The 13,450-nt window shown below is 47.1% G+C and overlaps 1 protein-coding gene across 7 annotated transcripts in view; it reads left to right on the top strand.

Moving 5' to 3' along the window:
• Window positions 1-13,450, top strand: part of LOC106585221 (potassium channel subfamily T member 1) — an 88,376-nt gene that overhangs the window by 14,932 nt on the left and 59,994 nt on the right. For 6 of the 7 annotated variants that reach the window (XM_014171192.2, XM_045706783.1, XM_014171193.2 and 3 more), the window contains one exon: window positions 13,350-13,429. In XM_014171192.2, the coding sequence (XP_014026667.1) occupies window positions 13,350-13,429 (80 nt within the window). Of the gene's footprint in view, window positions 1-11,915; window positions 11,956-13,349; window positions 13,430-13,450 lie in introns of those variants that run through there. The other variant, XM_045706786.1, reaches the window with a different exon arrangement.

Raw genomic sequence — 13,450 nt, forward strand, 5'->3', positions numbered from 1 at the left:
CGCCGTCCTCTCCAGAAGAGAGTGTGGAGGCCCGTCTCATTCCATCCGCTAGAGGCTGCCACAGTCCGAAGGTAAGGGCGTACTCCGCAGCGGTCTGGGGACCCTGCTGGAGTTGGAGATGTCGCTCACCTCCCTCTCTGCCCTCTGGAAGATGGTCAAAAACCGTCCCGAACAGAGCCGTGAACCTCTCATAGGAACCCAGCTCCTCCACTCCTCTCTCCCAGGCGGTGGTAGCCCACTTCAACGCCCGCCCGACCAGTAGGGAAATGACCGTGGCAACCTTGGACCTCTCGGTGGTTGGGGCTCCCGTCTGATGGGCGAAATAGAGGGAGCACTTGAGTAGGAAGTCATGGCATTTTGATGAAGTACTGTTATACTTCTCCGGAAGGGACAATAGGGCTTCGCTGACCTGGGTGGATGGCTGGGTAGGCTGGGGGACTGGCTCACTGTGACGACCCTTGGTAGGAGACCCTCTGATAGGGGTATGGATAGCCTCCCTGGTAGTGTTGAGGCGGTGGAGAACCTCCTCCATGGCCTTACCCAGTTGCGCCAGCTTGTCGCGGGGTTGGTCGAGCAGATGACCCTGTTCCTGGACCTTCTAGAAGATGGTTTTCTCCTCTAATGCTTCCATATTGCGAGGCAGTATGCTGTCACAAATACGAGTCAGGAAACAGGTGCAAAAAAACAGGGGATTCGTACTGAACAGGACAACAAACCAATACTGCCTGGTGACTGAGGCTACTGAGGGCTAAATGGTCCCATGTGGCTCAGTTGGTAGAGCATGGTGTTTGCAACGCCAGGGTTGTGGGTTAGATTCCCACGGGGGACCAGTATGGAATTTTTTTAAATGAAATGTATGCATTCACTACTGTAAGTCGCTCTGGATAAGAGCGTCTGCTAAATGACTAAAATGTAATGTAAAATGTAAATAAAGGGAATATAATCAAGGTGATGAAGTCCAGGCGTAATGATGGGGAGCAGGTGTGCGTAATAATGGTTGCCAGGGCCGGTGGTTAGTAGACCGGCGACGTTGAGCGCTGGAAAGAGGGAGTAGGCATGACAGTAAGTAGGCTGGATCATCCACTATCAAAGTGTACCACCCACCTGGGTGATGCCTCGGTGACTGTAAAAGCGGCAGTAAGACCACCACACTTGGTGGTTGTTCGGAAAAGCCCCCTATAAAGGGGTTTATTAAAAAATTCAATAAAAAACACTTTAAAAAAAAACAGTACAAAATTGACATAGTTCTCTGCCTAGGCTTCCTCAACACGCCATGGCAACCACAGAACAAGACCTCCAAGTAGGAGTTGTTAGACATGCAGGGACTGGCTCGGTTGTTTCCCTGAAAGCTGTAGTCTCTGTGTTGTAATACACCTCCAGTCAGCCTGGGCTGGACGATCCAAACCAGAAGGCTATGGAAGGCTGGTTCTGTTGATCAATAAATGTACATTTGAAAGCTAAACATAGCCTATGCTTGAAAGTTTTAAAAGTCTTGTATTTGCATGAGCACCTGATTCTCTACTTCCAACATATCTCAACAGACATTGTGCTTGAGTAAGAACTGCTATTTCTATTTCTGATCACTTTGTGTATATTATGGATAGTCTGACTTTACTCTATCCACAGCCATCAAAGATAGAAATAGGTTGACTAGAGCAGTGGAGTTGGTTGACTAGAGAGAGAGAGAGAAAGAGAGAGAGATATATAGAATATTGTTCAGTATGCAAATAAATGTATGTAGGAAGATAACATGGGAAATCAACACAGCTGTGTGTCTCCTATCAAACAAGCCTCGGCTCAGCCGATGGGATAACTGTTCTGAACGTGTTTAGAATGTGTAGGAAATTACCTAGACAATTTTCCAAGTGTCCAACTGTTTGGTTGCATCTCAGTCACTCTGTCAGAACTCTCTACGAGAGGTGGGTGTAGTAGTCAGGCGCAGGAGAGGAGTAGATGCAAAAAATGTTTAATGAGTCCATCCAAAACATACAGGCCCAGGACCTAAATACAGTCTGTTAACACCACTAGAAGAAACAATCTAGGGAAAAACCTGAATGAATATACATGAACAAAAATAACGTTGCCCAACATAGAAACAGGGAAACGAAAATAAACCCGCACGAAACAAAGCGGGTAGGGAGAAAATAAATAACCACACTAATTAACCTAAACAAGGAACAGGTGCACAATCAAAGCAGACAAGACCAAACGAAAAAGAAAAAAGGATTGGTGGCACATAGTAGACCGGTGACGACGACCGCCGAGCACCACCCGAACAGGGAGAGGAGCCACCGTCGGTGGAAATCGTGACAGTACCCCCCCCCAACTCGCGGCTCTCTCAGCGCACCGGCCTCGAGGACGACCCGGGGGACGAGGTGCAGGGCGATCCGGACAGCGGACACCCCCCTCCTTACCCAGCACCTCTCCTCCGGGCCGTACCCCTCCCAATCCACGAGGTACTGCAGGCCCCCCACCCGACGCCTAGAGTCCAGCATGGACCCGACAGTGTACGCCGGTGCCCCCTCGATGTCCGGGGGGGAGGAGGGACCTCCCACACCTCAGCGTCCTGCAGTGGACCAGCTACCACCGGCCTGAGGAGAGACACATGAAACGAGGGGTTAATACGATAGTGAGGGGGGAGCCTTAACCTATAACATACCTTGTTTATTCTCCTCAGGACTTTAAATGGCCCTACAAACCATCGGCACAGCTTCCAGCAGGGCAGGCGGAGGGGCAGGTTTCGGGTCGAGAGCCAGACCCGGTCTCCCGGCGCGAACACTGGAGCCTTACTGCGGTGGCGGTCAGCGCTCACCTTCTGCCGTCCCCCAGCCTGTTTAAGAGACTCCTGGACGGCTCTCCAGGTCTCCTTTGAGCGCTGCACCCAATCCTCCACCGCAGGAACCTCGGTCTGGCCCTGATGCCATGGTACCAGGACCCGGCTGATAGCCCAACACGCACTGAAACGGTGACATGTTCGTGGAAGAGTGGCGGAGTGAATTCTGGGCCATCTCGGCCCATGGGACGAACCTCGCCCACTCTCCTGGCCGGTCCTGGCAATATGACCGCAAAAACCTGCCCACATCTTGATTAACCCTTTCCACCTGCCCATTACTCTCGGGGTGAAAACCAGAGGTCAGGCTGATCGAGACCCCCAGACGCTCCACAAAACACCCTCCACGCCCTGGACGTAAACTGGGGACCCCGATCAGAAACTATGTCCTCAGGCACCCCATAGTGCCGGAAAACGTGTGTAAACAGGGCCTCTGCGGTCTGCAGGGCCGTAGGCAGACCGGGCAAAGGGAGGAGACGGCAGGACTTAGAAAACGTATCCACAACGAACAGGATCGTAGTGTTCCCCTGTGATGGAGGAAAATCAGTAAGGAAATCCACCGACAGGTCACTGTGGAACGGGAAAGGGCTGTAACTCCCCTCTACATTTACATTTACATTTAAGTCATTTAGCAGATGCTCTTATCCAGAGCGACTTACAAATTGGTGCATTCACCTTATGATATCCAGTGGAACAACCACTTTACAATAGTGCATCTAAATATTTTAAGGGGGGGGGGGTTAGAAGGATTACTTTATCCTATCCTAGGTATTCCTTAAAGAGGTGGGGTTTCAGGTGTCTCCGGAAGGTGGTGATTGACTCCGCTGTCCTGGTGTCGTGAGGGAGCTTGTTCCACCATTGGGGTGCCAGAGCAGCGAACAGTTTTGACTGGGCTGAGCGGGAACTGTGCTTCCTCAGAGGTAGGGAGGCGAGCAGGCCAGAGGTGGATGAACGCAGTGCCCTTGTTTCGGTGTAGGGCTTGATCAGTGCCTGAAGGTACTGAGGTGCCGTTCCCCTCACAGCTCCGTAGGCAAGCACCATGGTCTTGTAGCGGATGCGAGCTTCAACTGGAAGCCAGTGGAGAGAGCGGAGGAGCGGGGTGACGTGAGAGACGGGCTGCGGCGTTCTGGATGAGTTGTAGGGGTTTAATGGCACAGGCAGGGAGCCCAGCCAACAGCGAGTTGCAGTAATCCAGACGGGAGATGACAAGTGCCTGGATTAGGACCTGCGCCGCTTCCTGTGTGAGGCAGGGTCGTACTCTGCGAATGTTGTAGAGCATGAACCTACAGGATCGGGTCACCGCCTTGATGTTAGTGGAGAACGACAGGTTGTTGTCCAGGGTCACGCCAAGGTTCTTAGCACTCTGGGAGGAGGACACAAGGGAGATGTCAACCGTGATGGCGAGATCATGGAACGGGCAGTCCTTCCCCGGGAGGAAGAGCAGCTCCGTCTTGCCGAGGTTCAGCTTGAGGTGGTGATCTGTCATCCACACTGATATGTCTGCCAGACATGCAGAGATGCGATTCGCCACCTGGTTATCAGAAGGGGGAAGGAGAAGATTAATTGTGTGTCGTCTGCATAGCAATGATAGGAGAGACCATGTGAGGATATGACAGAGCCAAGTGACTTGGTGTATAGCGAGAATAGGAGAGGGCCTAGAACAGAGCCCTGGGGGACACCAGTGGTGAGAGCACATGGTGCGGAGACAGATTCTCGCCACGCGACCTGGTAGGAGCGACCTGTCAGGTAGGACGCAATCCAAGCGTGGGCTGCGCCGGAGATGCCCAACTCGGAGAGGGTGGAGAGGAGGATCTGATGGTTCACAGTATCAAAGGCAGCAGATAGGTCTAGGAGGATGAGAGCAGAGGAGAGAGAGTTAGCTTTAGCAGTGCGGAGAGCCTCCGTGACACAGAGAAGAGCAGTCTCAGTTGAATGACCAGTCTTGAAACCTGACTGATTTGGATCAAGAAGGTCATTCTGAGAGAGATAGCAGGAGAGCTGGCCAAGGACGGCACGTTCAAGAGTTTTGGAGTGAAAAGAAAGAAGGGATACTGGTCTGTAGTTGTTGACATCGGAGGGATCGAGTGTAGGTTTTTTCAGAAGGGGTGCAACTCTCGCTCTCTTGAAAACGGAAGGAACGTAGCCAGCGGTCAAGGATGAGTTGATGAGCGAGGTGAGGTAAGGGAGAAGGTCTCCGGAAATGGTCTGGAGAAGAGAGGAGGGGATAGGGTCAAGCGGGCAGGTTGTTGGGCGGCCGGCCGTCACAAGACGCGAGATTTCATCTGGAGAGAGGGGAGAAAGAGGTCAAAGCACAGGGTAGGGCAGTGTGAGCAGGACCAGCGGTGTCGTTTGACTTAGCAAACGAGGATCGGATGTCGTCGACCTTCTTTTCAAAATGGTTGACTTAGTCATCCGCAGAGAGGGAGGAGGGGGGGGGGGGAGGAGGATTCAGGAGGGAGGAGAAGGTGGCAAAGAGCTTCCTAGGGTTAGAGGCAGATGCTTGGAATTTAGAGTGGTAGAAAGTGGCTTTAGCAGCAGAGACAGAAGAGGAAAATGTAGAGAGGAGGGAGTGAAAGGATGCCAGGTCCGCAGGGGAGGCGAGTTTTCCTCCATTTCCGCTCGGCTGCCCGGGTGCCCTGTTCTGTGAGCTCGCAATGAGTCGTCGAGCCACGGAGCAGGAGGGGAGGACCGAGCCGGCCTGGAGGATAGGGGACATAGAGAATCAAAGGATGCAGAAAGGGAGGAGAGGAGGGTTGAGGAGGCAGAATCAGGGGATAGGTTGGAGAAGGTTTGAGTAGAGGGAAGAGATGATAGGATGGAAGAGGAGAGAGTAGCTGGAGAGAGAGAGCGAAGGTTGGGACGGCGCAATACCATCCGAGTAGGGGCAGAGTGAGAAGTGTTGGATGAGAGCGAGAGGGAAAAGGATACAAGGTAGTGGTCGGAGACTTGGAGGGGAGTTGCAATGAGATTAGTGGAAGAACAGCATCTAGTAAAGATGAGGTCAAGCGTATTGCCTGCCTTGTGAGTAGGGGGGGAAGGTGAGAGGGTGAGGTCAAAAGAGGAGAGGAGTGGAAAGAAGGAGGCAGAGAGGGAATGAGTCAAAGGTAGACGTGGGGAGGTTAAAGTCACCCAGAACTGTGAGAGTTGAGCCATCCTCAGGAAAGGAACTTATCAAGACATCAAGCTCATTGATGAACTCTCCAAGGGAACCTGGAGGGCGATAAATGATAAGGATGTTAAGCTTGAAAGGGCTGGTAACTGTGACAGCATGGAATTCAAATGAGGAGATAGACAGATGGGTCAGGGGAGAAAGAGAGAATGTCCACTTGGGAGAGATGAGGATTCCAGTGCCACCACCCCGCTGGCCAGATGCTCTCGGGGTATGCGAGAACACGTGGGCAGACGAGGACAGAGCAGTAGGAGTAGCAGTGTTATCTGTGGTAATCCATCTTTCCGTCAGCGCCAAGAAGTCGAGGGACTGGAGGGCAGCATAGGCTGAGATGAACTCTGCCTTGTTGGCCGCAGACCGGCAGTTCCAGAGGCTGCCGGAGACCTGGAACTCCACGTGGGTTGTGCGCGCTGGGACCACCAGGTTAGAGTGGCAGCGGCCACGCGGTGTGAAGCGTTTGTGTGGCCTGTGCAGAGGGGAGAGAACAGGGATAGACAGACACATAGTTGACAGGCTACAGAAGAGGCTACGCTAATGCAAAGGAGGTTGGAATGACAAGTGGACTACACGTCTCGAATGTTCAGAAAGTTAAGCTTACGTTGCAAAAATCTTATTGACTAAAATGACAAGTGATACAGTACTGCTGGCTGGTGAAGTAGGCTAGCTAGCAGTGGCTGCGTTGTTGACTTTGTTTGAACGTGTAGCTGGCTAGGTAACCTCGATAGTTTCAGTACTACACCTTATCATGATACAAAAGCAACTATGTAGCTAGCTAACATAGCACTAATCCTTTGTAATGTATTTAGTTTCCTTTGTAATGTATTTAGTTTCTACAATGCTGCTCGTCGGTAATAGTTGGCTAGGTTTGGAAAAATGGTGTCGCGGGGGACGAAAATAGCTGGCTAGCTAACCTCGATAATTACTCTAAACTACACAATTATCAAACTATGACAAAGACAACTATGTAGCTAGCTAACACTGCACTAGTCAAATCGTTCCGTTGTAATGTATTAGATTCTACAGTGCTGCTAGTCAGTAAAGGTCAGCTAGCTAGCAGTGGGTTTGACGATGACTAGGTGTGTTGACTAAGTCTGGAGTCTGGACAATGGCGTCGCGTCGCGTCGCGGCTGGCTAGCTAACCTCGATAATTACTCTAAACTACACAATTATCAAACTATGACAAAGACAACTATGTAGCTAGCTAACACTGCACTAGTCAAATCTTTCCATTGTAATGTATTAGTTTCTACAGTGCTGCTAGTCAGTAAAGGTCGGCTAGCTAGCAGTGGGTTTGACGATGACTAGGTGTGTTGACTAAGTCTGGAGTCTGGACAACGGCGTCGCGGCGCGGCTGGCTAGCTAACCTCGATAATTACTCTAAACTACACAATTATCAAACTATGACAAAGACAACTATGTAGCTAGCTAACACTGCACTAGTCAAATCGTTCCATTGTAATGTATTAGTTTCTACAGTGCTGCTAGTCAGTAAAGGTCGGCTAGCTAGCAGTGGGTTTGACTAGGCAGGTGTCTAGGAGCCTTACACTGAGCACACACCGAAAAGGAAGAGACGTACATCCTCACGTCCTTAGCTAAAGTGGGCCACCAGTACTTCCCTCTAAGACCCCGCACCGTCTGATCAATACCTGGATGACCAGAGGAGGGTAGCGTGTGAGCCCATCTGATCAATCTATCGCGAACACCAAGCGGAACGTACTTCCGACCAGCTGGACAACCTGGTGGAGGGGGGTCTGATCGTGATGCCCGCTCAATGTCCGCGTCCACCTCCCACACCACCGGTGCCACCAGGCAAGAGGCCGGAAGTATGGGAGTGGGATGGATCGACCTCTCCTCAGTGTCATAGAGACGGGACAGTGCGTCAGCCTTAGTGTTTTGGGAACCTGGTCTATACGAGATGGTGAAGCGGAATCTGGTGGAAAACATCGCCCACCTAGCCTGACAGGGATTTAGTCTCCTAAAGCCGAGCACCACCCGAACAGGGAGAGGCGCCACCTTCGGTGGAAATCGTGACACACTCCCCCCCCATGGTTGTCCTGTCTACCTTAGAGAAGTAACAATCACTGACACTGTCATCTGTGTGTGTTACTTCTACGCCTTTTAATTAACAAGACATATGGAATGAAACATCTGTCTCTTTCATTTATCATGGTTTCACTTCTCCCAACAGATGATAGTGAATCAGATAACAGAGCATTTAAAGCAGCTTTGTTCTCTTCAAAAAGCTGTTTGATGTTTATATACAGTGCACAGTCTTCACTTCAGTGTGTCATTTTCAAAGCGGCTTGAAATCGTAATCTTCTCGTAGGCAATAGTGTGTGTGTGTGCATGTCTTTGCACGCACACATGTGCGTGCGTTCAATGTGAATGAAAATTAAATATTTAAGTTACATTGTGAATTCTAATAAAATATACATTTGTGTGTGCATGTATACTGAACAAAAATATAAATGCAACAATTTCAAAGATTTTACTGAGTTACAGATCATAGAAGGAAATCAGTCAATTGACAAATTCATTAGGCCTTAATCTATGGATTTCACATGACTGGAAATACAGATATGCATCTATTGGTCACAGATACCTTAAAAATAAATTGGCCTCACAATGGGCCTCAGGATCTCATCACAGTATTCTTGTGCATTCAAATTGCCATTGATAAAATGCAATTGTATCATGACACTAGGCGAGACCCAAATGCAGACACAGGAGGCAGATGGTTGGAGTTTAAGATGTTTAATAAATCCAAAGGGAATAGGCAAGAGAATGGTCGTGGACAGGCAAAAGGTCATAACCAGATCAGAGTCCAGGAGGTACAGAGTGGCAGGCAGGCTCGAGGTCAGGGCAGGCAGAATGGTCAGGCAGGTGGGTACAGAGTCCAGAACAAGCAAGGGTCAAAACCGGGAGTACTAGAAAAAGGAGAAAAGGCAAAGCAGGAAACCAGGAAAACCGCTGGTAGGCTTGAACATACAAGACGAACTGGCACAGAGAGACAGGAAACACAGGATACACTGGGAAAACAAGCGACACCTGGAGGGGGTAGAGACAATAACGAGGGCAGGTGAAACAGATCAGGGTGTGACACAATTGTGTTTGTAACTTGCCAATACAATTACCCCACCGCCACCATTGTGTACTCTGTTAAACAACGTTGAGATCAGCAAACCGCTCGCCCACACGACACCATACACACGGTCTGTGGTTGTGAGGCCAGTTGGATATACTGCCAAATTCTCTAAAACGACATTGGAGGCGGCTTATGGGAGAGAAAAGAGCATTAAATTCTCTGGCAGCAGTTCTGGTGGACATTCATGCAGTCAGCATGCTAATCTGTGTCATTGTGTTGTGTGACAAAACTGCACATTTTAGAGTAGCCTTTTCTTGTCCCCAGCACAAGTTGCACCTGTGTTATGATCATGTTGTTTAATCAGCTTCTTGATATACCACACCTGTCAGGTGGATGGATTATCTTGGCAAAGGAGAAACGCTCACTAATAGGAATGTAAACACATTTGTGCACAAAAGTTGAGAGAAATATGTTTTTTGTGCATATGGAACATTTCTGGGATCTTTTATTTCAGCTCATGAAACATGAAATGAATGAAAGCGAGATGCAGAGGAAGATTCTGGCTCAATAGCTACACATCTCGTAGTATACAATCTAACCTCTGTCAGGCACAAACAAGGTTCCAAGGTCCCTGCAGGAGCTTAGAGCCCATTATTTTTTACCCTCTGCAGGAGTTAGGGGAGGCAACCATTTTGTTACAGAAAGAGATCAAATAAATCTGTTTCACCCCCACTTTAGATTAGTTGACTCACAGTTAGTCACAGTTAGCTCTCCCATCATTTGTAACCTCCCAGACACACCCCAGCGTCCAGTCCATGGGCCCTTATTAATGTAATTGCTTTACATGAACGTCAATGTGTTTCATTAGATAGCTACAGTATATGTTTATGCAACTGTATAGGATGAAATATATATTTTTAGAGTGACTAGCTTGTCAATTATGAATAAGTGGTACCACATGGGTGATCCATAAATCACAGTGACTACACCTTTCTGTTTTACTTATTCATGACATGATGGATTAGGAGAGTCCAATTGGAATACATGGAATAGCTGAGGGACCAATCAGAGTGCACATTCTTAGAAAAAAAGGTTCTGGATAGAACCAATAAAGGTTATAGTGCTTGCTGCATATATGACACCCCTAAAGGTTCTATATAGAACCGTTTTGTAGAGTTCTCTGATCAGAACCCCAGGGGTTCTTCTTCACTGAACAAAAATTGTTTCCATATGGAACCAATTTCAGGGTGATATATATGAAGCGTGCATAAAACCCTTGGTGGTTCTATCCAGAACCTTCTTTCTAACAGTGCAGGATATAAATATTAAGAACCTCTCGTCTCTGAGGATGTCACACACAGGAAAGGATGGGTAGGGATGTGCTACCCTGGGGAACACCAGAAATACTGCATTCGCCTCTTCCTTTTTTAGTACACTAAAATTATTCGCACCACAACAAAGCTTTCTACATATAGGAGCCACAGCTATGTAATGTGTTGATCATTAGGTAATATGCATTATAATCAACATATGACTGAACTTAATGAGAGTTCCTACTTCTTACATTACTGAACTTCTCACACTAGTACAGTATGTAACTTCCTTGGATAAATTGTATTGTAGGCCTACTAAGGGGGTGGCTTAGCAAATTGCATCATGGGAGAAGAAGTAGATCAAAATAATGCTCAAGGTGGTCGGTGTAAAATAAAGAAATAAGTTGGAGGAACAATCACAGAAAGTCAACATGACTCATTTATTGATGTTCCTAAGTTATTAAACCACATACAGTTATGTGTGTAAGCTGTTAGGGTAAATTCTAGGCTCCCTAAGGATGTAGGATATGTGGTTTTAAATTGCATCATGGGAGAACAATTATGCTCAAGGCTGCGAAATAAGTAGGAGGATCCATTACACTTTAAAGAAATACATTATTTAAGGTCTGTTCAAATCCTCCACCGGAAACGATGTCACTCCATAGCTATCAGAGTGTCAAATTGAAGATGAATGTGGCGTGTAGCTTAAATGCCACACATTTCAACAGACAGGTAACGGTTCTTCCAGACAGCAGGGATGCAAACTAGTCACCTTTCGGCGAAATTCGCCTTTTTGAATCCAAAATATGTGTGCTATGTGCTTCGTGTAGATCCGATGAGAATCGTTTTTTTGGGGGGGCTTTGTATCATCCAAGGCTCATCCAATCGTACACATAACAGAAGAAAGAGAGAGAAAAGACAACCAATTTGCTAGTTTACGTCATCCAGTGCGCACTCTGGAAAGACAGCGGGAGAGAGGAAAGGCAGTTTGCTCGTCCCCTGAACGATACGAAGAGGTAGGTGAGAAGCCTGACCGCAGAGACGGGTGTTGAGAATGTGATGAAGCGTACTTTTTGAGCTATAACAGAAAAACAGCTGGCATTTGAAAAGTTTGAGGTGAGGGACAAAGTGTGGTGGAACAAGTGTTGTTAGCATTAAGTATCTTGCTAGCTGGATTGAATTCTCCGTTACCTAGCCAGAGAAATGTTGAGCAACATTTGCCAACTTTAACTGATCAAATAATTTAGTTCATGGTGTGAAAATTAGCTGGCTGCTAACCAATTCGCATTAGCATTAACTCGTATACGACTCCTTGCCTTTCCTCAAGTTATAACTCGTTAGTTGCTTACTGGACCCTGGCAATCTGTGTGAAATGTTAACTAACTAGCTAACGAACTATCTGTGAACTGATGTTTTTCCTCTAAAGTAACGTTATGTGGTTAATTTTTGAATGAGAGAATTAGGTGAAAATGAGGCGTTGCTTGTTAAACAAGTGGATTCAGGGATGATGAAGTGGAGCTGGAGCTGGGCCTGGCTTAAGCTGGATGCCAACATAGAGGTGAAAGGAACACCACACACTTTCCCTCTTACAAGCAGAAAGTGTACAATGTAATAATGTGTAGCCCAAAGATATTGCTTTTGTTGTGTTGAATTTGACAGTAACACGTTTGAGTGAGGGGGTGTTATTACATTTTTTTTACTCAGTGAATGTAATTTTTGCACACATGTGGGCAGTTTAATAGAGCAAAAATAGAATGCCTGTTTTTTTAATTCTATTTCTACTTTAAATTAAGATGTTTTTTCCCCAAGTGCAATATTTAGATGTGTGTGGTCACATGTGTTCTATTATAAAGGCTGTCATGGCTAACTACAATATTAGTGTATTGTTTTTTTTCTCTCAAGATTTGAGTGTCATTTGCAGTAAAGTCTAGGCAACAAATAACATTGGATTGCTTTCTTTACATTTTTTAGCTGTGAGTTAGGTTCACATGAACCACTTTATTTTTCACACAGAGACTGATCATGTAGATCATATTCTTTGTTGTTTAATTAGTTAACCTGCATTTCCCCCTAGCAGGGATTGTTTTTGCATGTTTCAGTGCAACAACAAAAAAGTGTCACCTTTTTGGGCCCTCACCAATTTGCATCCCTGCAGACAGGGAAGGCATTGATGTTAAAACAGATTGCATTCTCAATGTGTTGTTGTGCCACATCAGATCCATTGCTCTGTCGTATAACAATATTCAACCTCTAATATATGTTTCCAAATTCCCATGGTTACTGTTCATCTCTTTAATAATTTATTAAACTTTGTGGTCGTAATTGGACCACTGTGGGTAATAACAGACTATAAAGGGGCCATTACGATGTATTACTTCTTTAAATCTAAGCATTATCTGTCTAGCTACCCATTCCAGGAAAACAGAATCAATGAAAGGAACTGGTTTTGTATGAGGGCCAGATTGGGAATTTAGCCAGGACTCCAGGGTTAACACCCCTACTCTTACGAGTGCCATGGGATCTTTAGTGACCACAGGGAGTCAGGACACCTGTTTAACATCTCATCCGAAATACAGCACCCTACACAGGGCAATGTCCCCAATCACTGCCATGTGGCATTGGTATTTCATTTAGACCAGAGGAAAGGGTGCCTCCTACTGGCCCTCCAACACCACTTCCAGCAGCATCTGGTCTCCCATCCAGGACCAGCTATGTTCCTTCACTCACACTGTTGAATTCCTCATATGGTACTCTAATGCAACATTGGATGTCACAGATACACAAAAAAACAGAGCTTCCCAGTATTCACCAGAATGCATCTTGATAAAGTTCATGTACTCACTAATATCATGACACCATTCAGAATTTAACCACAAAACCATGGTCCTTGTATCTATATGGATGCATGTGACCTTCCATGGTAGTTGTACTGACTGTCTCTCTTCTGTCCAGGGTGCAGGTGGAGTTCTATGTGAATGAAAACACCTTCAAGGAGAGGCTCAAGCTGTTCTTCATCAAAAACCAAAGGTCAAGTAAGTAGATTACAGCACAGA

Source organism: Salmo salar, chromosome ssa24 (genome assembly GCF_905237065.1).
Source record: "Salmo salar chromosome ssa24, Ssal_v3.1, whole genome shotgun sequence".
NCBI lineage: Eukaryota > Metazoa > Chordata > Actinopteri > Salmoniformes > Salmonidae > Salmo > Salmo salar.